The sequence below is a fragment of the Arthrobotrys flagrans genome (assembly GCF_004000055.1).
Source record: "Arthrobotrys flagrans strain CBS H-5679 chromosome Unknown unitig_3, whole genome shotgun sequence".
Taxonomy (NCBI): domain Eukaryota; kingdom Fungi; phylum Ascomycota; class Orbiliomycetes; order Orbiliales; family Orbiliaceae; genus Arthrobotrys; species Arthrobotrys flagrans.
In genome coordinates, this window is record NW_027137547.1 from 4,453,223 (window position 1) to 4,475,982 (window position 22,760).

Sequence of the window (22,760 nt, forward strand, 5' to 3'; positions counted from 1 at the left end):
TTATACATTCAAACCGATGTCGGAGGCATATGGGAGGATGTGGAGGTCACCAACGGCGCCAACAGCAGCCTTGCCGGCAAGAATAGTCGAAGCAGCCTATATCGCACGATAGTTAGAACGGGAACACAAAGAGCTTATTGATTTTGAACTATTACTGACCTTCTTGACGCTATCAAGGGTGACACTTTCCAGAGCCTTGATGGACTCCTGGACTTGTGGGATCTTGCCGGTCGCGATGATGCTTTGGCCGATCGACTCCAATGATAGGGCATTCTCCTCGGCAGCGGTGTAGAAATCAAACTTGGCATTCTGGATAGCTCGCTTGAGATCTTCAGCAGTGATGCTGGATACGCCCTTGATGGCGTTAACAACATCGGGAAGTGCCTTGACGAGAGAAGGTGCAGGGCCTTCGACGGCGACGTAAAACAATCCGGTGTCAGAGTAGGTGATGTTCTTAGAGACGGCAGTAACACCTGGGTATTTCTCAACGACCTTTCCGAGGAGGGAGTTTCCTGAAGACCACTTGATGGTAGATTGTCCGCCTAGGATATAGGATAGGATGCTCAATTCGGCCTTGAAAGCGGGGCCTCCAGCAGATCCTGGGAAGGCGATGACCACAGAGTTTCCAGCCTTAGACCACGCTCTGCTCTCACCACCGTAGTAAGTAGGGGCATGGGTTTTGAGGGTCTCGCCTGCGGGAACATCTGCAAAGAATTCGGTCGTATACTTGTTGAGTTCGGCGTGGGGAACACCTGAACCAACGACAGCAAGGTTGGACTGATTGAAGGCTGCACCGGCGAAGGCAGCGATTTCTTCAACACCGAAGTCCTTCCTGACAACAGAGAGCTTGTCGAGGCCGAGGCCATGATGGTAGGCACTGGCGTGAGCGGCTTCCAATGCGACATAGCTGGGATTGGAGTACGCAATGTTGACCTCATTTTCCATGGTGGGTATTACCCGCTCGTTGTATTCGTAGGCTATATGTGATATTTCGTTAATATATACGATCCGAATGTCTTTTTTGGGGTAAACTTTGTGAAGATCTTACGGATAAGCTTGGTCTTTGTAACAACATCGCCCAAGAGTTCGGCGAAATAGGGTAGGTCGCCCCTAAGAAACCTGGCCTTATAGACAATGTTTTCCCTCGACAGGGAAGTTTCCAATACGCCACCCATAAGCTCAACTTCTCTGGTAATGAATAGGGCAGATCGTTTTAAGGTGCTCTAAATGTGTCAAGTTTCAGCGAATGAAACAGCCCAACATGAGTCCATCCTTCCAAATGCCGTACCTTGAATGCGAAGTGCTCGAGCGCATGAGATAGACCGGGTAGCGGCTGGTATCTGCTACCAGCTTTTATAACGACGGCCAAAGAAGAAGTGGGAGAACCGGTGTCCTTGGAGACGGTCTTTGTACCGGCAGCCTCCGAGACTTCATAGGTAAAAGGCGCAGAGGCTGGAGAAGCAAAGGCTCTCGACTGCTGTAGGGAAAGAGACGATGGCCTCAGCCATTGTCTCGAGACCCCGCGAGCGACTGCGTTTCGTACAGGGAACATCGGAACCGCCGACTTTGTGAAGGAAACCGGGTGTGGGAGGTCGAGGAGGAGGGGCTACACTGCCTGACGGATTGACCAGTTAGTATCAATTGGATGACATGGATATCGACAAAGGGCAATTGGGTGGTACGATTCGTGGTCACTTACGGTAGACGGATGTCGTGAATGGTAGGATATATCGATATCTGGGACTGGTAGAGTCGGGATCGGGTGAGTTCTTTCGAAAACAACGTCACGGATGTCCAACAGTATTTTCCTCGGCCGCTATTGGCTGGCGAGTCCCCGCGCCCCCGGTCCAGTCAGGTCAGTCCAATTTTCCCCGGGACCCTGGGCAACACAAAAAAAAATCAAATGAAGATGCGACTCACTGTTATTTTTGTCATTCTTCGAGTCTGTCCATCAATCTAATTCATCACCATCGCTTTCAACCACTAGCTGCAGAACCTCCTACCATTGATCTGATTCATCACCCCGTCGCTGTTTACTCGAAGAACGTTAGCTTGGAAATGTACTTTTAGCGACATCGAAGAAAAACAAAGAAAAACCACAAATCCCTTCTCAAGAACGTTACTTCAACCCCCGGGGTCCTCCCAAAGTCACGAAGAGACCAATCAAGGTCACAGCAATCAAATCCCAACCATGCCTTTCTTATAGCAATCGCACTATAAATCTGTTTAACACAATCAACACCAACGGGAAATCAATATCATACAATCATAATGCAGCAAGTTCGTGCAATTCGATGAACTTTTCCTGCGTATATATAGCGACTAACGTATAGACGCAGAACGCAGCTGAACTCTGCACCATCCTCGTCAGAGACACCTACGGTGAACTCTCTTCGGTTCGTTGATCACAAACGTACTTCTTCCACCGACTCTTCTAATATCGTGGTTTCTTTTAGAGAGTCGTCGCAACCTTGCTCGAATATGGACGTTCGACATTATACACCATCGTTCGGCGGGTCAAAATCCCAGAGAGGGTCGTAAAGCAAACATTGGTGGTTCTAATACAACAACATCTCATCCTACACTACACCAATGAAGATGGTGGCCGCGATGCAACTCACTACGAATGTAATTGGCTGCAAATTTACGAACTCTTGCACTCTGGGCGAATGGTTCGAACTATTGAGGAGCGTTTCGGATCGGAGGTAGGCTTCTTCTTTGAAAACCGGTAGGCTTTCCACGGTACAACTGCCTAACCATATATATAATGAACGTAGGCTGCTTCAGTCATCAGTAATTTTCTATTACTCGGCCATGCGAGAGTTTCAGACTTTATCACAGCGTACGGCATATCCGCGAAACCAAAACCGAATGCCGTTCTACCAAATGGAACAACCATCAGTGCCTCAGAAGCCACAGGGACGGCGCCAATCACTAGTGCGGCCCAAATTTCGAAACACATCATCGCCTTGATGCAGGCAAAGTTTCTCGTCCCTGTTCAGGTCCACCATATGCACCCATCGGTAGATACGGAGAATGCGATTAGGCAAAGGGTGACAGTCGAGCAAGCTGGGTCCGCGGCTGCCTTGCAAGCTAAGACAAAGAAGGCTATTGATGAGAAGGTTGCAGAGAAAATGGAGGCCCTATCAAATGATCTCGACAATAAGAACTTTGGCCTGAAACGAAAATCAGATCAGCAGGATGGCAGAGCTCGCAAACGGACGAAATTTTCGACCGCCCAACCTGCCGAGGAGGATGAATGGGAAATTGATGTTAGTTTAGAGTCGAAGAGCGGAATCTTTGGGGAGACGCTAACGTTTGGTTCTCAGGGGTCCATTGTCCTTCGTGTCAATAATGCCAAATTCCTGGCGATCTTCAGGAACGAGGAACTTGTTCGCTGGGCGGAGTCTCGGATAGGGAAGACCACATCACTCGTGTATGCGGAACTCTTAAGACATCTTGAGAAGAACGTTGTCGGGCATCGAACGGAAATGGGATTAGTGGACGGTGGAAAGAGTATGAACAAGTATCGACTTGCAATGAAAGCTGCTAACGTTCTCCACAGAAACCGTTGTCTCTACTCTCGATATCGGCAATACCCTGAAAAAAGATATCGACTTGGTGAATTCCATCGCCTCTGGCCCGGCTATGACAAATGGACACAAGCGCACCATGACCAACGGACATTTGTTCACTGCGAACGACGAGGAATCGGAGGGTGACAGTGACGACTATGACCTGGACGCGGATCTAGACGATAACGATATGGGGATGAATGGAACTCACGAACTCTCTTCGGCGGCTCAGGAGAAAAAAGAACAATTACAAAACATCCGAAAACACTTGATGTTATTAGCCGAAGATCCCAACCAATTCGTCACGAAGCAAGAAGGAAGCATGCAATACGGCGGGTGGACGGTCGACACACAAAGATTATGCGAGGCACTACGAATCCGAGAACTCGAACAGATTGTCGAGGAACGATTCGGTGGTATAGCAACCCGCTTGGTTCGGATTATCAAAGACAAGGGCAAGATGGATGAAAAGGGTCTTGCGGATACCGCATTGTTACGGCAGAAGGATATCAGAGCGCATCTCGGCGTATTACACGAGCGGGGGTTTCTGCATATTCAAGAAGTCCCCAAAACGGCAGAAAGATTACCAGCGCGGACGTTTTATTTCTTTTACTTTGATGAAAAAATGTCCAAGATGGCCATGTTGAACGATTTTTACAAGGCTATGAGTAGGATTTTGCAGAGAATAGACCATGAGAGGAGCCTTAATTCGATGCTGTTGTCCAAGGCGGATAGAACAGATGTCAAAGGGCACGAGGAGGAATTGTTAACAAAAAAGGAACTGGCCGATTTAGCTAAATGGAAACGGTCGGAGGAGAAGCTGTTGGGTCAATTGATGAGAGTTGACCGGCAGGTCATGATGTTCAGGGACTGGTGAACTTGGCTTGGGTGTATCTTCCACTCCCACGCATCAACGAAAAAACCCCCCCGGGCCTGTTCAGAGTAGTCAATTTGTAACATATCGGTTATTCTGCAAAAAACACATGTAGGATTCTATGCTGTATAATAGTATTCGCTCAAAATCATGGGTATGATCCCGAAGGAAATTACTTGGACACGGTCACAGTTTATCCGATATAGGAGTGTTCGAGATACACGTGCATGCCTCGGTCTCCGTTTACTCCTGGCCCGAGGCCGACAGTCCACATAACCAAAGCCTCCGTTGGCATGCTTACTTTGCGGGGGGTTAATCATGTAGTCCAGTCTGTGACCGATTGCAATTAGAATAACTATAGCTATAGATTGACCTCGTAATTAACCCGATCTAAGGATGTTACGCATCGGATGCCATTGGTAACCGGCTCGATCCAAGGTTACCTTTTTGGCATCGTTCACTAGGATAGTCACAGAGGCAGTAGAGATGAAGACATGTTTAGATCGACTGTATTCGTAGAAGCAATTTTGCTAAAAGTGGTATTAACATGATTGTACACGCAGAAGAAAGCTATAATAAACGATAATTTACCACCACGCCAAGTCTACCTTTATTTCTCGCGAGAGACAGAACCACTAATATGAAAGTAGTAATGAGAATCGCAATGTGGAAAAGTATATACGTATATCGATAAAAGATGATACAAGAATCGAAGAGAGAGGGTATTTAGATCTTAGCGACGATAGGGTTTTCGGCGTTGGTTTCGGCGTACATGGCATCGATTTCAGGTCTGAACTTCTTGGCGGTTTGTGGTCTCTTCAGTTTCAGTCTAGGTAGAAAAATAGTTAGCATTGCAGCCTTTTTTTAGACGGGAAAGGGGCGGCTAGGGTGACGTACGTAGGAGTAAGCAATTCGTTGTCGACACTGAACGGTTCGACATCCAAGATGATGTTTCTTATCCTCTCGAATCCAGTCAGCTTCCTCCTCTTAGCAACCTTGTCCATATCCTTCAAAACAGCCTTGACGACAGCCTTCTCCCGACAAGCAGCCCTGACCGCAGCAAGGTCAGTTGATGCGATTTCCTTATTAAGGATCTTAGATGCATATGGAGCGAAGGTCTCGGGGTTGACGCCGAAGATACCAACAAGGAAGGATTGTTGCGAGTCACCGTGACAGTATGCCATCGCGAATATATTAAGGTTCGCGAGGTATACGTTCTCAATCTTCTCTGGGGCAACATATTCTCCTTGCGCCAGCTTCAAGATGTTCTTGACACGATCGATTATGGATAGTCTGCCAAGGTCATCGAAGGAGCCGACATCTCCAGTGTGGAACCAACCTTCCGAGTCAATGGCTCCGGCGGTTTGCTCTGGTGACTTGTAATACTCCCTGAATCGGGTGGTTCCACGAAGGAGGATCTCACCACGTGGGTACGGTTTATCCGTAGAGCGGTAGTCCATTTCCGGAACGTCCATGAGACAGAATTCCATAGTCGGGGTAATGGCACCGCAGTTACCGGCGGAGTAGTCACCGAAGAGCTGAACGGTTCCGACGGCGTAAGATTCGGTGAGACCGTATCCTTGGAAGAAGTCATTGGCGAAACAGGCACGGAGGAATTGAAGAACTTCTGGAGAGATTGGGGCGGATCCGGTGATCATTGTCTGAACTCTGTCAAAGCCAAGACCAGCCTTGATCTTATTTGACCAGATACGGTCATAGATAGCATGCTTGTTTGTACCACCGGACTTCATGTTGCCGAGCTTTGTGGTAACCGCACGACGGGACAGGTTACCCTTGAAACCAGGGGCATCGACTGTCAAATTCTTGATACCAGCATAGAAGCGGTTGTAAAGGCGGGGTACGGAGCAGAAGGCAGCTGTAATTTCGGTCAGTAAAACTCTTTAACTATAGTATATATTTTGAAAGCTTACTTGGGCGCAATAGCTTGATATCGTCTCCCAATTCGAGAATGTTTCCATGGAAAAATCCAATGGCAGCATTTGCAGCTAGTGCGGCCTGCTCTGAGATTCTCTCGTAAATGTGTGCCAATGGCATGTAACTGATCATAACGGAATCATTGGTTTGAGGGGCACAGATCATTGACGTTGCAAAGGCACCAATGGCATTTCTATGGGTCAAGACGACACCCTTGGGGACGCCAGAGGTTCCCGAAGTATAATTGATAGTGATAATGTCATCTGGGGAGGGAGGAGCAAGTGGACGTGGGTGCTTCTGTCCGAGGGCCTCGACATCAAGGAACGACAAGATCTCAACTCCCTTCTCCTTAGCCCAAGCATTGAGTAGATCCTGCTTTCGACTACCTGGTAGCTCGCCATCGTCGATAGAGTCCATAGCAATAATGTACTTAAGGGATGGCAATCTGTCTTTCAATCCCAACAGGGTTGGGATATGATTAACTGTGGATGCGATAGTTGGGATCTCGCCATGGTTGATGATATACTCGGTCGTCGAGGGTCCAAGAGTGTCGTATATAGAGATAGTAAAGTTGCTGTAGGCCATTGCAGCAAGATCAACGAGCTGCCATTGTGGCATATTTGGACTCCAAAGACCAATGCCGATTTGTCGATTAGGCAGGCCCGCTAGTTCATGGAGCCGAAGAATACCAGCACCAAGATCAATTCTCCTCTGCCTGACGGTGCCGTAGCTCATCCATTGATATGGACCCCATGTCTTCGTGGCACGGTCATATTCTCTCCAACCCAAGCAGTTCGAGTTTGGGTTTATGGCACAGCCAGCCTCAAAGGCTTCATGCTGAGTTCTGACCCGAGGATCTAGAGTTTCAAGCAGAGGGCCGTCTCCGACAGCGTAATGTCGGTATGTGGCGGAATAACCGGGTCTGGCAGAACCAGGGACTGCAACGCTATGTGGCTTTCCCGGCGCAGGTGCATTGCAGTACTTTAGGCGATTAGTCTTGGCAGCTTCCGTCATTGTGTCGGTTGGTGATCAGATCTGAGAAAGCTGAGAGGCTAATGTGTAATAGTTGGAGGTTGGAGATGTAGAATTAGATATTTCCCCAGGAAATCGAATAAACTGGGGATCTAATAGTTTAAATAGAAAATAAGGAGTTAGCGGGGAGTTAATAGCGTTCGGACGGGCTCACATGTTCGCGGGTTGAATTTCAAGCTTTAGGTGGGCCTTCCTGACCTGGATGCGAGCAGACGAGCCGCGGCAACGGCGAATGCGACAGATGTGTTGGCGCGTTGTGTGGCAGTCCCGGTTGGTGAGATCGTTGATGAGATCAGCCCTGGGAGACGTGGGAGGGACCCGGAGCAGTGGCACGCGTGTCTGGAAATTTTATAGGATCTATACAACGATCTCTGCACTGCACTATCGACTTCACTACTGTCGACGGTATAGAAGTATGTATATGTATGGGGGAGAGAGGAAAGGAGAGGGCTAGCTGTGCGAAAGTCCTCGCTCTTTAACAGCTGGCAGGGATACCGCACGTAATATCGATTTCTATCCCGAGATTTTACCCCGGCCGAAATATGCAACTGAACTCCCCCTAGCTCAAAGTTCTCTACAAAGTATACTCCGGTCTCGATTATAATTGCGGAGAAAGGCTCGGATGCTGCATTCATGAAGCGGGGGGGCTGGGGCTGGGGCTGATCCAACCGGGCTGGCTGGATTACACTGAAGTCTGCGGTTCAACTTGGGTCTCACATGCCGAAAATGTTCGCCCATGGAAGGAAGAAGTGTACATGTTCGGAGGGCTGTATAGCTTCGAAATATGGGGTCATGGGATACGAACATGAACAGCCTAGACGTGTGACCCCGCGGTATTTGTTTCATTGGCATCATTATTGTCTGTTGAACAGTTGAGGACAATCTTGCAATATCGGAGCGGCCTCTCATTTCGAGGGTATGCGCATGTGCAATATATCTTAAGAAGTATTCATGCCACTGCAAGTAGTTTGCTTGTCGATGCATGCCGCTGGACAAATCTGGGTACATCTCCGGTCCCTCTCAGATCCGAAACCTGTCCAATTGCCCCAGGGCCGGGTCTGGCTTTTCCTGCTGAACCGAGGTAGGCACGGCGAAACGTTTGCCCAGAGGCCCACCCAAGCTTTATTTGATATAGACCAGTTCCGTTGTGCTCCGTTGTCCAGGAATCTAAGCTGCTGCTTCTAACTTCAAATTTATGCGATATTATCCGAATCCGAAGGTGGTTCCCGAAACTGGTGGCTGGTGATACGAGTCCACATGGCCACCGCCATAGGGAAGATACACCGATGCTTATCTGCTCCGTAGAAACAGCTTGTATTCGAAAATTAACCTGTATGGACATGTACCTTGCTTGCATTTGTGATGGTGGAAAGGCGACGAAGAACCGTAAGAACGAGGCCTTGTGCGACCGCCTTTTGTAAGATATAACGCAAGATCAGCTGATGGATATCCATGTGTGGCGGTGGCATCAAGACATAGTGGTGGCTGAAGCGTGGCGTAACAAAGCCCAAAATATAGTCACGTGATATTCAAAGTCACACGCCTGTTTTGAAGATCTTTTTATCAATGTACGTGCTCTTCTTGTTTCACAAGCATATCCAAAAGAACGAATCTTTCAAATCACAACAAAATGATGCATTTAGAAACGCCTAGTTTCGGTGATTCTAATAATGTTCGAATCATCAAATTTAACAATGTATTGAAGAAGTATATCGAGCGGAATGTGGTGATACTAAACGCGTGGTTGAAGCTCACCACGATTCGGCGCGTTTAGCGAAGAAACACAATTCAAGCTTCGCAGCTTGAGCTCCGTCTGCCATAAAACTCGACGACAATATTACAATCCGTGGTTGTCACCGCCATTCCAAAATGCCAGACGCTCAGATTAAGTTCGCCCGTAAGTTAGTCATTGCCGTTCAATCAATCCAGAAGCTTCAGCTGACACAATTCCCTAATGGACAGACTCCGACGGCCCGACTTTCGTCACATATACCCCGGACGGGAAATACCTTCTTACTGCTGGTCAGAATAGCAGCTTGCGAAAATTCACACATGGGTCACCAGATGAGCCAGATATCATTGATCAAGACCATGGAGCTAATACGGGTATCTCAACCAACGTACGCTTAAACTTCTCGACAATATTACTTTCCCCAATCGCTTACATATCGAGCGCATAGAACGAGAGTTTCTTCATATCTTCTGAGGATGGCTTGATTGAATCATACTCAGTACGGACGAGTTCAAATTACCAGCTGCTTACGCGATTCTCACTGGCAGCTAGAGATGTGGCTGTTACACCAGATGGGCATTGGGTCGCTGCGTGTGGAGAGTATGTCATATTTTCTCGTATTCATGACTAGACCTCTGACTCTATCATTTCCCCAGTGATATAAACGTCAAAGTTATCAATACACACGATACTACGAAGCATATGATCTTACGTCATCATCCAAAGCCGATAAAACATCTTACATTCGACCCTAGCGGATCGCTACTTGCCTGCTCGAGTGTTGATGGCATTATCTATGTCTACTCTCTCACAACAGAGACTCCGGATCTATTGCACAAAGTCATTGGGACAATACCGGAAATAGACGTCGAAAGTGAAATATCTACCCGGGCGGTATGGCATCCAGACGGCAGGGCCTTCGTTGTTGGACAGAACAACATGGGTATGTGGGCTAGGAGTTCATATTTAGGTTATTACTAACAGGATGTGGGCACAGATATTGCGGTTGTATCTAGACAGGACTGGGGTATCAAAAAGATATTTGCGGGTGGTCATTCCAGCGACATTACCGCACTTGCTTGGTCTAAAAACGGAGGGTTCCTGGCTAGTGGTGACTCCAAAGGCAACGTCATTATTTGGGAATCAAAGAACCAAAATATTATTTCGAAGTATGGGACTGGAACCTTTGGATATCCGGCAGTTCTCTTATTGACGTTTTTTGTAGAAACCATTACGAAGGAGGGATCACATCGATTTCCTGGCACCCAACAGAAAACGTCATCACATACGGCACAAACCAAGGGACAGTGTACATCCAGCCGGAGCCTCTATCTTCAGATCATGAAAAGACATTAAAGCTACATTTACAACCCGCTCCTGGATTCCTACCTGCAGGCGCAGATTTTGCACGACTGGAAAGACGGGCTGAGCAGAAAGAGGGCCGACCAAATAGACAAGAAAAGACCTCGGTTGATGATATTCTTGCTGAACTCGAAGGAGATGATGAAGACGACTGGCTGGAGGACGATGATGGTGCAGGCTATGGCGAACGAAATGAGAATGGAAAGCGAACAGCCAGTGGATTTAGTCTTGGAGTTCCGTCAATAAAAAGACATGCATACGGGTCATGGTCGCCGGATATTCATGAGCCAATGCAACCTGGGAGCACGCCTTGGAGAGGAGATCGAAGATATCTCTTTCTTAGCTTGATAGGTTTCGCATGGACAGTCGACCAGAAAACACACAATACAGTTACTGTCGAGTTCTACGATCAGGAACAGTACCGAAATTTTCATTTTACCGACCCTTTGCTTTACGATAAAGCTGTTCTAAGTAAGCGGTTTCGTGTATTACAATTCGGGCGCTGTACGCTAATTTATGGCAGATGAGAACGGTTCGTTGTTCTGTTCACCTCCTGGCCGAGGCAATCCGGCACTATTATTCTACAGGGAACACGAAACCTGGGGTATTCGCCATGAGTGGAAAACTAGACTTCCAGATGGCGAGGAGGTTGTCTGTAAGTATTCAATCTAACTTTGCCTGCTAAGCTGCTCTGCTGACAAAGACCCTTCAAGCGATCGCTTTGAGTAGTGCTTATATCGTCGCTTGTACGTCGAATGGCTATATCAGGGTCTACTCGCTCTACGGCGTCCCGGTCAAGGTATATCGACAAAAGCATACCCCTGTCGTATCTTGTACTTCGTGGAGAGACTATGTTATGATTCTTGGAAATGGCCCCGTTACTGCGGATGGGCGGGCTCAGTTGACATATACCATCGAGAACGTTCGAAGAGGCGAGGTAATACAGAACAACGATGTGGTCGCAATTCCCGATAAAGCTACCATCAAGAATTTGTTCTTTTCGGACGATGGAGTGAGTCTATGATCTATTTGGTCTTTATCCCCGGAAAATTAACTAACGTATCCTTAGAACCCGATGGTCTATACGTCCGATGGCGTGCTATTGGTACTGCAACATTGGCGAAATCCCGGGCAAGCACAATGGGTACCAATTCTAGACACCGCACATTTAGAAAGACGAATTGGAGGCAAAAAGGAGGAATCATACTGGCCAGTTGCCGTCTCACAGGATAAGTTTTGTTGTATTATCCTAAAGGGTGGTGAAAAGTACCCGTACTTCCCAAGGCCATTGCTCAGCGAATTCGAATTCAGAGTACCGGTTTCCAACCCGCCAGACGAAGACCAGGCAAAGAACGACCCGATAGCCAAGCTCGAAGAATCGTATGTTCGAGAATCAGTGCTAGTTTCGTTGGCTGAGGATTTAGTAGATAGTACGCGGGCAGAGGAACATGAGAAGATGGACGTCGTGAGGAGGAATGTCAGTATTGACAAAATTTTGTTGCAGATGTTGGTATTGGAGTGTAAAGATGAGGAGAAGCAGAGTAAATGCCTGGAGATTGTGGGACTGATGAGGCAACCAAGGACACTAGAGATGGCAATCAAGGTTGCCGTGAAGTATGACAGGCATGCGCTGGCGGAGAAGATCGAGGAAATGAGGAACCAGATGGAGGAGGATTAGTACCGTCGCCGATATTAGCTTTGGTTTAGCGATTAAACCACGACATTGTTACCAGAGGATGCCAAAGGCTTGATGTTTCAATTGGCATTCACTCCTGCCTTTGTATTTACAAGAACCAATGGTTCCTTGAGATATAATAATAAATACAATACACCCAAACACTCCAACTAATATGTAACAGACCTCTAGATCATCCCGTCCAAGCATTTCACTATTTGGCTATGATCTAAACATACTTGACCTTTGTCCGCTCGTGTATTGGGATCTTGCCTTCGGGTGTTCCGGGAATTGTCTTCTCGAGTCCCTAATCAAAGGTTTAGTATATTAGTATATGCCGCACCAGATATCATAATACTTAAAAACTCAGATGACCATACCAGCTTCTCAAAGACACATGTATTCAAAAACTTTTCCTGTGGCCGACACTTCCATAACTGGTGGTTCTTCTTTTCAAGGCAGTCCCAATGCGCTCTGAACTGTTGTAGGCAATGTGTATTTATATCTTCCAACCTATGTAGCACCCGGTATTGTAAGCCCAGCCCCTATACCCCTCAGTGTTGGATAAGGGCAATTCCGACTAGAAAAAGACGTACACTGAGACTGCACATCTCGTAACTTTCCGCCCCTCCCTCATGCAATCCAATTCACCTCTACCGGGCGATTCGTCCTTGCATTTCATATAGTCATCGTTGAAGGGTCGGCAGCGGGCACCGATGAAGAAAGCGGCGGATAGTAAGGGAGCGGATGAGGCGCCGACTTCGTCAACTTTCGGGATGTCGTCTGGTAGAGGGACGGTGTCGACGAGGACGTGCTGGTGGAATCTGTAGGTTCACAGGAGGACCAACGGTCAGCTACCCATTGAGACTTCGGATTAAGATAACGATAGCGTATACGAACCGTGGTTCTCTCATGTCTGCGGAGAATCAGTCGTTTAGAGTGAACAATTGGGCGCTGGGAGCTCGTGGGATATGACGTCTCGGGGGATACCAGGCTTGGTCAGTCACTTTCCGTCGAAGGTGGTTGGACAGACTCTTTGGGACGAACAAGGCAGGCCTGGCGCCCGAAAATGTGTTGCGGTGAGGTTGGAAATTTGGGGTTCGGCAGTGCGAAACGCGTCTGTCGCATCTTCTCCATCAAACGACTCGACGACGACAACATCGGGTCTTTGGATCCTTTCTTTCCCTCCCATTGACATCACACTGATATCACCGCATCAGCATCAGAGGGGATACATAAATACGCACTCATTGGTGCTAATAACCATTCAAGAAACAATCAAGATCTTCAGGTCCTCTTCTCACCATCCGAAACTCGAATCATCTCGAACACACTTCATAAACAACATTAGCTATGTCGATATTCGGCCAATCGACAACAGGAGGCATGCAGTCTAGCCAGGGTGGAAACTTTGGTGGTGTCAAAGGACCCTCGCCGTTTCTGCCATCTTTGGGTGGGAATACTGCCTCTGCAGGAGGCCTTTTTGGACAACCTCAGCAACAGCAACAGCCTGCTGGAAATACGGGTGGTCTATTCGGCCAAAGCACTACGGGCACTGGAGCTACGGGAGGCGGCTTATTTGGGCAGACGCCTACAAACGCTGGGGCTGCAGGAGGTGGTCTATTTGGTCAGACGAATAACAATGCTGGAACTTTCGGACAACCAGCAGCATCGACTCTTGGAGGAGGAGGGATATTTGGTCAGCAGCAACAGCAACCGCAGCAGCAACAGGCATCCCTCTTCGGGCAACCACAGCAGCAACAGGCATCCCTTTTCGGGCAACCACAGCAGCAGCAGCAGCAGACGCAACAGTTGCCTTCCCTAGGCTCGGTGTTTGGACAGCCGCAACAGCCGCAGGCGAATCTCTTTGGTCAGAGTCAACTGCCCGCGCAGCAACAGCAATTAGGTGCTGGCAGTATGTTTGGAGGCGGGCTACAGAGCGGATTTGGACGAACAGTCAACCAACCACCACCAACACAGACTCCAAGTATGTTCTTCCTAGATTGTAACTCTTAAAAGTCATCATGACATTCTAACATGATTCCGCGTATGGTAGCTGCGGCTTCACTAGTCGCCGGGCAGGTAGAAAGGCTTTGGAGCCTGTGGAACGTTACTTCGCCAGATTGCCAGTTCCAGACGTATCTCTACAATCAGGTCGACAATGAAGCCCTGGCAAACTCCTACGAGCCTGGACCGATGGAAGATAAAGTCAAGTTTGACGCAGCTATGAGGAAGCGGCCGAATCCAAAGTATGCACCCATTTCGATGTCAAATCAAGTTTCATTGACGTAGCTAACTCTTCATAGGGCTGTCCCAGTTATTGTTCGTGGTTTTGATGATCTTAAAATCCGGATGCAACAGCAAGAGAACCAAATCGCCATATACCGTGCGACCCTTCACGGCATAAACAACAGACTAACAGAGCTGTCGAGGAATCATGATATCAAAACCACAATAAAGTTATCCGAGGCCTTATCTAGACATCAACAATTAGCCCACAGGACGCTTTCTCTGAGCGCAAAGGTCCAAGTTCTAAAGAACAGAGGCTATGCCCTACAGCCGGAAGAGGATCAATTGAAGAAAAAACTAGAGACTTTAACGAAAATGGTTTCGGACCCAAGCGTCAACGGAAGGATGAATGAGATCTGGGCTAGGATGCAGATCATCAACCAGAAGGCGAAACAGATGGAACATGAAATCAGTGAGATGTCTGTGACTGTTGACCCAGAGCAGATTCAGAAGATGGCAACTGTACGTTCCAATCGTCCTAAACACATCTGTCTTGAATTTTACTAACTGCCTGTGAACAGGTACTTCAAACCCATGAGAATGGTATCAAGGGCCTCCGGGACGAACTACAACGTCTCGAGGAGGCCTTCGGGAAGTTTGAGAAGGAGAAACAGGCTCAGAAGGATCGTCAGTTTGGGAGATAGGACGACCTCACTAACGCACCTTCCAACTAGAGCTGTTATCATTTTTCACATACGAGGGCTCACATGACGAATATATAACCGTGTTGATATCGACCTCATACTTTTTCTTCTTCTGCATCTAATTCTATTGAGCTTCTAAACCCGTGCTCGATTTTTCATCTCATGTCTTGCTTTGTTTAGGCAAGCAGCGTGAAATGTGGGACCAGTCAGCGAAATATCTGGTTTTTAAATTTGGCGTTAGGAGCATTTGATCAATGGTTCATCTGCGTCTGTCTGTCTGTCTCTGTCTGTTCGTCCATTATGTTCTTGTACGATAGGATATCGATGTATTAAAGGTCGTAATATATACATGAAAAGCTATCCGGAGGCGGTATGATACAAGAATGTCCCAATTTGTTGTAGATGAGAGGCATGGCCACAGATATCATCGTCGATAATAAACGGTTTGTGCCGTTGAAGCTATTTTAAGGTGATGGTTGGAAGGGTTTTTTCAGACGAGCTTGCGAACGAAGTCGAGGGCGAATGGTGCTGCGAGACGCCAGTACATTAGCATAAAGACAGCATTCGACGACAATTGAAGCGCTTGGGCACTACATACTCAAGTAGAGCACAAGACAAGTGATCGCCGCATTCTTGACGGTGGCAGAGGACCGGATTTCAGCTTCTCTGATTTCCCCCTCCGATGGTGGTTCCTCAAGTCCTGATCATCGAGATTTGTTAGTCACGAAATGCGGTTTCTAGATGAGCATTCGATCAGAATCTCACCTGGTCCGCCGAACATGTTGCCGAATTTCAAGAGGGGTAGGTTATGTTAGGTGATGTTTCCTTTGTGAAGTTATCGAGATCGAGCGAGGATGAGCCGATTGGATAGGATGGTTCCGACAGTTTAAAAAAAATTTGGTGTTGAATTGGTTGCAGTTGTTTGTCGCTTAAGCTTTCCTCATCGTTGCCTCACAGACGCGTTTTCGACACCTTCTATCCACTCGACCACCAGCTTCAGGAATCCTCCATCGCCCGCAATCCTTCTATCCAACCGAACTCCTCAAAACATTTAATATGTCGGAAATGACGACCCGAGATAACCCAGTCACGGCGGATGCTTCTTCTAAACCTCCAACGCCCAAGGGCTTTGGGGATGGCATCTCAGACATGGAAATCAGCGACAACGAACCTGAGCCACCTCGCAAGAAGATAGTTACGCAAGGACTCGACTCTGAAGACGATGTCGTACCCGTTGATCAAGCCGGTCGCTCAGCCGACAAGGATAACAATCTCGCCGATGCCGACAGCGACATCGAAGACCTCTCAGACCTTGAGGCGGACTTAGATGAAGAGCTCGCAGAGCTTGGAGATCTCGATGATGACGATGCGGATATGGATGGGGGCAAGGGAGAAGTCGTCATTGACCAGGATGCTGTTCGAAAGATGGGTGTTCACAGGAGAGCTCCGGGAGAGGCATCGATTAGTCGAAAGAAGAAGGAAGCTACTAGGAGATCGCGAAAGGCTAGGGACGACACTAGAGATACTGGTAGCGATGGGGGCGATGGGCCGGTCAAGGAGTCACGTCCTTTAACAGAAGCCGAACGTACGTGGTCGTTAGCCCTGGAGCGTCCTTGATACCGGTTGCTAACCACGTTTCGCGAACAGGAAAGCTGCAGGATCTCGACAACAAAATCTCTAATGCTACGAAGGCCCCTAGGAAAAGGAAGCAGGAAGGAGTACGAACATTCTCGGTCTTTGCACGTTGTATTGTGGAAACACACGCTGATATCAAACTAGGACTCGACGCATTGGGATGATCTACTCGCAGATTTGACAGCCCGAATGACTTCAGCCGTCAAGCACGACATCGAAGACAAGGAGGCAGGAAGGCCCGCTACTCGGAAGCTTACTATGCTTCAGGAGGTTGTCGCGGCGTTCCGTTCAAAAGACATGCGAATGAACATGGATGGCGAAATTCTGAAAGCTCTTCGATTCTGGCTGGAACCCCTGCCAGATCGCTCTCTCCCCGCCTACGATATTCAACGAGAGCTTTTCCAAATATTGGTTGAGATGCCCGATATTAAATATGACGAGCTACGAATCAGTGGACTTGGAAAGCTTCTGAATTTCTACATCCGTGATGCCCGACCGCAACAGCATATCCGATTCACTGCTCAGAAACTCTATGAAAATTGGTCACGTCCGATCCTCGAAAAGAGCAATAACTACAGACATCGTAAGATCGAGACGGCAGAATTTGATCAAAGGTAGGCCTCAGCCTTTAACACGTTTATTTTGCAGTTACTAACACGTCGATGTTATTCCCGCAGCCAAAAACGAGCGAGGACCAAGCTCAGCGACCTCAAAGATAAACCTGATGCTCTGGCTCCGCCACAGCTCAAGAGCAACCGCACTCGTGTACCTGATGCAACCCCGCAGACATACACGATTGCTCCTAAATCCAAACTTGTTACACCAGATCTGAAAACTGCTCGTCCCCTTGGTGCTAATGCTGAAGATCAAATCCGACGATTGAAAGCACGTGCCACTGGGAAGGTCGGTCGCGGCTCTGGCCGAAGTGGAGCCTAGAAGCCTTCCTTCAAGCTGAGCGCGCCGAAAGTATATATGGAGGAAACCGTCCCTACGGGTGAAGTTGCCCCACCGCCAGAATATTTGAAACGATGGAACACAATACTAGCAGGGTCCAAGGCTAAGGCCAGGGCTAGAAGAAATCGTGGTTGACAAATTAGGGTTTCGCTTACCATTGTCTCCTATCCTGCAAATACCGACCGGTGTTAATCCAATATGAACCCATAGGATGGCCATTGAAAATGACAGCCGCATCCTATTTACCTGAAGTCGTTCTTTTGCTTAATCCTTTATTTCTTTTTCACGGTGTCTTTCGGTGTTTCGGTGGGTGCATGGAGTCTTTCATCCCAATTTGGTCATACTTCGTTTTGTATTATATTCTCGTTTGCAGAGCCCGAAGTAATGGAGGGGAAAAGAAACATTAGACTACTTTAATCTACCCTTCGGTAGCTTCTTAAATTCCGGTATCTCGCTCCTCATCTGTGGTTCGTAGATGGGAATCGCTAGATCTAGCTAGACGCTGCGTGCTTGCGTCTAAGTGATTCTTCGTGTCGGATTTGTTCGTAATCGCGCTGTGCTGTCCCCGTTGTATACTAACAAGGTTTTTTGAGGGTGGGCTTAATCTTTCGTCTTTTCGATCCTATCCCTTCAACTGAAGGGCCAAAAGTGGGTTTCTCGGGGCCCGCTTTTCTCTTTTCTGTTACTCTACCCCGTGGCCCCAAGGTATCCCCAGATGAAGGGGTCGTCCTGAGGTCATGGGGAGGAGGAGTAGGAACGGGAGGAACAACGGGGTTCCATCCCGTATTCTCGCAATTAGTACACCTCCCAGAGACATGTATCATCCGGTTTCTAGATTGCCGTTTTACGGTGATACATGGCATTTCTGCTTCTAAACCCCATGATTTCTTTTTTGCAGTTTTACAACGTGCCGATGGTTGCGGGGAGAAAAACTTGTGACCACATTGAATGTGGTGGTGGAGGTCGTACCAGCACATTTTAAACTAGTTGTGAATTTGATTAAATCGATCGTGATGATGTTGAGAGGAGAGGTTTGGGAGGAGATGAATATAAAGTAGGAAGTTCGATGTTATCTGACGGGAGACGGTTGCGAGAATAGAGGATTGCTTGTGTGATTTAAATACTACCAATATTCTTGAATAATTAAATTATACAGATACGAGGGAAACTTTTTAGTAAAAAAATGCTGTTCTGTTTGGGCCGTCGATATGGGATTATCCAAGTCGCGAACCAGCTTCAGACATCTACACAACACGCCACCCTGTTGTATTTTGCACACACCAACGTCATCCCGAACTTAGGGTGCGGTGTAGCCGTGAGACATACCAGAGATCTTTGTTTAACTGTAGTACTGGGCAATGGATTTAAAAGCTTATTGAAGGGTTTGAAGCTATCAACGAAGTCGAATGTATACTAATGGGCTATCGAATGTCTTAATTTCAGGAAGGCAAGGGGTAGAAACATTAGGACTGTTCGATCGATATTTGTTTATAATCTACAGCCTTGAAAGGCCCTATAAATCCGTTTCACACAGACTATGGGCCTTAATATTCTACGTAAATATAGATTGATAGATACCTATATAGTATTCTATTCGATAGTTTTGGCTCTTCTATTGTTAGAATTGCACCGATAGACTCTATATACTTTGTGTATGTGTAGCATAAAATATTCTTCAACGCCGTCGCACGTTGGGCAGCCCCCATCTGGACGAGACACCACCCAAACATTATAGCCACTCGAATCAGTGAATACTCCCATAGTCCATACCGCTAGGTCGCCCGCCAGAGAGTAAAGGTTCGGGCTAAAATAAACAGTAATACACAATATATGTCTCAGTCCCCGCTAAATCTTTCATTCGTGTACGCAAAAGCATCAAATCGTAAAGAGAGAGAACAAATCACAAAAGCAGAAACAGATGAAGACATCTACTTCTAGTAGACTCCCTTTTCTTCAGGGGTAGGCGTTACCTTCTTTCCCTGGGCATGTTCTTCATCGTAGAACGTGGAATCGTTATCCTCAGCAAGGATGAGTTCGGTGATGTCTTCGCTGATTTCGTTCCATGAATCGGAGCAGGCAGGAGAGGGGAAGAAGTGGTTTAGGATCCAGTATATCGAGGAGGAGGCTATAAATCCGGCAAAGAAGTTCAGACGGTAGACGTATGTTGCTCCGATTGGAACATCTTTTCCGATGGCACCAACAAATCCGACGACTAAATGGGCTTCTTGTTAGAATGCGCCGAATAAAATAGGGCTAGGGGTAACTCACTATTTGGAAGAATACCACAGATATACGCGGTATAGCCTCTCCAATTAAAGCCGAACGAATAATAGTATGGCCCGGTTGATTTTCCGGAGTAGAGATCCTTGATTTGGAGGTATCCCTTGCGCACAATGTAATAATCCGAGATCAAAACGCCGGCAATAGAACTCAAGAAGACAGAGTATGCTGAGAGATAAGTAGTGAAATTGTTTGTGCTTTCAAGGAGATTCCACGGGCACATGGCAATACCAACGAGAGCGCAGATATACCCTCCTCGTCTAATATTGATGAACCGGGGTAGCAAAGCGGTCATATCAGTACCCGCGGAGACCGAGTTGGCCGCAATATTTGTACCAAGCTGGGCTAGCGCAAAGGAGGTTGAGATGAAGAAGACACCGACTCGAGTTCCAGTGCCGCCATCGTCCAAGAAGAATTTGAGGAGATCAAGAGGGTTCCAGATTTCTTGGCCGTAGATAACGGTGCAGGCGGAAGTAGTGAGGATACCAATGAGGGAGGTCAAGGCAAACCCAGTAGGGATAGTGATAAGCTGCGACCACAGAGCGTCGGAAGGCTTCTTGGCAAATCTCTACATGTTGTCATAGTGGGTTAGCAAGACATTCCTTCAGCTCGTAAGTGGGGGACCGGTCCACAAACCGAGAAATCTGGGTCGTTGACAATCAAGGTTGCAAAGTTGGCAATTGAGGACATAATGCCCTGGATAACACCCCATGCGAGATCGGTGCCAGTGGCCTTGGCTGGCTGGTGGACAATTTGGCCGATACCACCAGCTCGTACCAATGACCATACCAAGAAAGCAATACCTAGACAACATTAGTCCCGACGACTCAATCGATCTGGTTTGTTATTCAATCCTTACCGGCAACAGGAACGACATAGGATTTGACAGTGAACAAGTGTCGAATTTGGTGAACAGGGAACCAAATTGCTGGCAGGGAACAGAACCAGAAGAGGAAAAAAGATACGAAATCACGGGTATTGAGGAGAGACTATAAATAACGTTAGAATGCAACATTTCAGGACGTAGATGTCGACGTATTGAGAGCCTTACTCCTTCTGGTGCATGGATCTATAAGAAAGTCACTCATCAGTCCCCCCCTGTCCGTTATAGGTAGCAAATTGTTGGAGTTGCAAGATAAGCACTTACGGTATCAGGAATGTTATCCCAACTATTCCAGATGCTACGGATCATCAAATACACACAGGTACCTCCGATCCAGGCTTGTACACCGTACCAGATACACGCCATCGCAGCACGATTGAAGACGGGCCACAATGAACCCCAGATTCCGAACGAACTCCTAGCGGCAACTGGAAATGATATGTGGTATACGGCACCGATACGACCTGTCATACAGATAAAACAGCCAGCAATAAAGTAGCCAACCCAGACAGTAAGCCACGCCTAAGATAAATCATGTAACATTAGAATCATGAGGTTCTGTAGTATATTGAAGTTTGAGACAAACACCAAGGGAGATGTACCTGCCACCAATTGAGACCAAAGCCGACAATGGTACTGGCGCCGATCATCCTGCGCGCAAAGTTTAGCTATGTAACAGAACAGAATTTCGTCCAAAAAGTCACTCTTACCATGTATTAACATTAAATGAATCGGAAATCCAGAAGAAGACAAAGTTGAACCACTGCCATTTCCTGCGTGCTGGCTCCACAGGCTTCAGATCGTCGTTCAGCAGGAACAATTGCTTGTTCGAAAGGCTCGCCTCATTGTCGACTTCGACTTTCTTGATGAATGCGTTTAGTTTGGCACCCATTGTGTGTGTTCCTCTTAGAGAGGCTAGAAGACTATGATCTTCTTCAAATCGGTCGTCTTCGATGTCGGCGTAAAAAGAATAGTTCAACGAACTAGAAGGGTTGTCTTCCGCTGGTGATTCCTCGGAACTCGCACCTTGAGAAGATCTTGAAGAGGAGGGAATTCTTGGGTTCAAATACTCCAATTCCAAGTCGAGGTCTTCGGCGGAGTAACCGAGGGATCCAAGGGACATATCTTATACCAGGCTACCGGAACGCTTGTCATTGCGTCCAAAATGCGTAAGTTGTACTGCAGATGTAACAGAGTTTTGCGACGGCCCTACTCGCGTGAGGCTAACGGGAGACATTGGGTGGGGGACGAAGTTTAGACCCCATGTCAGTGGTCAGGCATTATCTGAAGATATGGAATGCAAAGAAACGGTGTTAGGCCAAGCTAAGCAGGATGTTCGCTGGATCATCTCAATCTTATCCCGACAAACCTTCTCTCATCTGATCGTCACGGACGCTTTCCTTCTCTTTTTACGTTTGCTTCTTCCTGTAACTTATTTTTGCTTTCTTTCACTCTTGCTTTCTAGGATGAGAACAGGATTATTGATATGCATGTAACAGGCGGTTTGGCCACCGGAGGAAAGCAGATGTCGGATGGGAGGTACCAAAGATACCAAGCGGGAAGGATGCTGGAGAGAGGTCTCAGGTTTGGGTGACAGGGTTCACGCGAGCTCAGAAAATCAAGCAAGTTCGGCTTCAAGACTCTCGATATGAAGGTTACGTAGAACCCTTGTAAAGATGATTGGTTCGGCGAAGAGCATCCACGCGGGCCCCCTGTCAGTCGGGCTCCCTCGCCGCCATTTCTCTTTCTCGATACGATCGAGTAAAAGCCGATTGTACTGCCGCCGCGGGGGAACACTGATAAGCTGGCGCCTCAAGTCTCTGATAAAGGGTGGACCATTTTTTCTAGCTTCGCATACTATTCTTCCGGTCTTACGATGTGGTGATGTTT

At 47.5% G+C, this 22,760-nt stretch overlaps 8 protein-coding genes across 9 annotated transcripts; 4 read left to right on the top strand and 4 right to left on the bottom strand.

Moving 5' to 3' along the window:
- DFL_002674 (uncharacterized protein) lies at positions 1-2,019 on the bottom strand (the record flags this gene model as incomplete). 2 transcript variants are annotated; one of them, XM_067631494.1, is made up of 8 exons in its annotated part: positions 1-96; positions 160-977; positions 1,049-1,223; positions 1,289-1,452; positions 1,544-1,611; positions 1,700-1,823; positions 1,921-1,944; positions 2,004-2,019. In XM_067631494.1, 8 exons carry the CDS (start codon positions 2,017-2,019, stop codon positions 1-3), a joined length of 1,485 nt encoding a protein of 494 aa, XP_067494034.1. The 2 variants fall into 2 exon arrangements, with proteins under 2 accessions (XP_067494034.1, XP_067494035.1); XM_067631495.1 differs by lacking the exon at positions 2,004-2,019 and having other exon boundaries at positions 1,544-1,615; positions 1,700-1,769; positions 1,921-1,935.
- A 252-nt stretch (positions 2,020-2,271) lies between these two features.
- Positions 2,272-4,452, top strand: DFL_002675 (uncharacterized protein; the record flags this gene model as incomplete). Its single annotated transcript, XM_067631496.1, has 6 exons — positions 2,272-2,280; positions 2,340-2,396; positions 2,457-2,705; positions 2,778-3,272; positions 3,330-3,516; positions 3,566-4,452. The coding sequence occupies 6 exons, from the start codon at positions 2,272-2,274 to the stop codon at positions 4,450-4,452; spliced, it is 1,884 nt and encodes a 627-aa protein (XP_067494036.1).
- Positions 4,453-5,175: 723 nt separating this feature from the next.
- On the bottom strand, positions 5,176-7,398 carry DFL_002676 (uncharacterized protein; the record flags this gene model as incomplete). Its single annotated transcript, XM_067631497.1, has 3 exons — positions 5,176-5,278; positions 5,347-6,325; positions 6,381-7,398. 3 exons carry the CDS (start codon positions 7,396-7,398, stop codon positions 5,176-5,178), a joined length of 2,100 nt encoding a protein of 699 aa, XP_067494037.1.
- Positions 7,399-9,285: 1,887 nt separating this feature from the next.
- On the top strand, positions 9,286-12,188 carry DFL_002677 (uncharacterized protein; the record flags this gene model as incomplete). The annotated part of the gene is made up of 9 exons (XM_067631498.1): positions 9,286-9,313; positions 9,379-9,536; positions 9,597-9,748; positions 9,805-10,091; positions 10,146-10,317; positions 10,374-10,981; positions 11,034-11,165; positions 11,224-11,522; positions 11,580-12,188. 9 exons carry the CDS (start codon positions 9,286-9,288, stop codon positions 12,186-12,188), a joined length of 2,445 nt encoding a protein of 814 aa, XP_067494038.1.
- Positions 12,189-12,414: 226 nt separating this feature from the next.
- DFL_002678 (uncharacterized protein) lies at positions 12,415-13,099 on the bottom strand (the record flags this gene model as incomplete). Its single annotated transcript, XM_067631499.1, has 4 exons — positions 12,415-12,492; positions 12,566-12,698; positions 12,782-13,009; positions 13,086-13,099. The coding sequence occupies 4 exons, from the start codon at positions 13,097-13,099 to the stop codon at positions 12,415-12,417; spliced, it is 453 nt and encodes a 150-aa protein (XP_067494039.1).
- A 439-nt stretch (positions 13,100-13,538) lies between these two features.
- On the top strand, positions 13,539-15,118 carry DFL_002679 (uncharacterized protein; the record flags this gene model as incomplete). Its single annotated transcript, XM_067631500.1, has 4 exons — positions 13,539-14,172; positions 14,242-14,434; positions 14,492-14,936; positions 14,996-15,118. 4 exons carry the CDS (start codon positions 13,539-13,541, stop codon positions 15,116-15,118), a joined length of 1,395 nt encoding a protein of 464 aa, XP_067494040.1.
- Positions 15,119-16,174: 1,056 nt separating this feature from the next.
- DFL_002680 (uncharacterized protein) lies at positions 16,175-17,689 on the top strand (the record flags this gene model as incomplete). Its single annotated transcript, XM_067631502.1, has 4 exons — positions 16,175-16,703; positions 16,766-16,836; positions 16,898-17,367; positions 17,431-17,689. 4 exons carry the CDS (start codon positions 16,175-16,177, stop codon positions 17,687-17,689), a joined length of 1,329 nt encoding a protein of 442 aa, XP_067494041.1.
- A 1,762-nt stretch (positions 17,690-19,451) lies between these two features.
- DFL_002681 (uncharacterized protein) lies at positions 19,452-21,993 on the bottom strand (the record flags this gene model as incomplete). The annotated part of the gene is made up of 9 exons (XM_067631503.1): positions 19,452-19,511; positions 19,678-19,919; positions 19,976-20,555; positions 20,624-20,790; positions 20,847-20,976; positions 21,039-21,056; positions 21,135-21,392; positions 21,473-21,521; positions 21,581-21,993. The coding sequence occupies 9 exons, from the start codon at positions 21,991-21,993 to the stop codon at positions 19,452-19,454; spliced, it is 1,917 nt and encodes a 638-aa protein (XP_067494042.1).
- Positions 21,994-22,760: the final 767 nt, after the last annotated feature.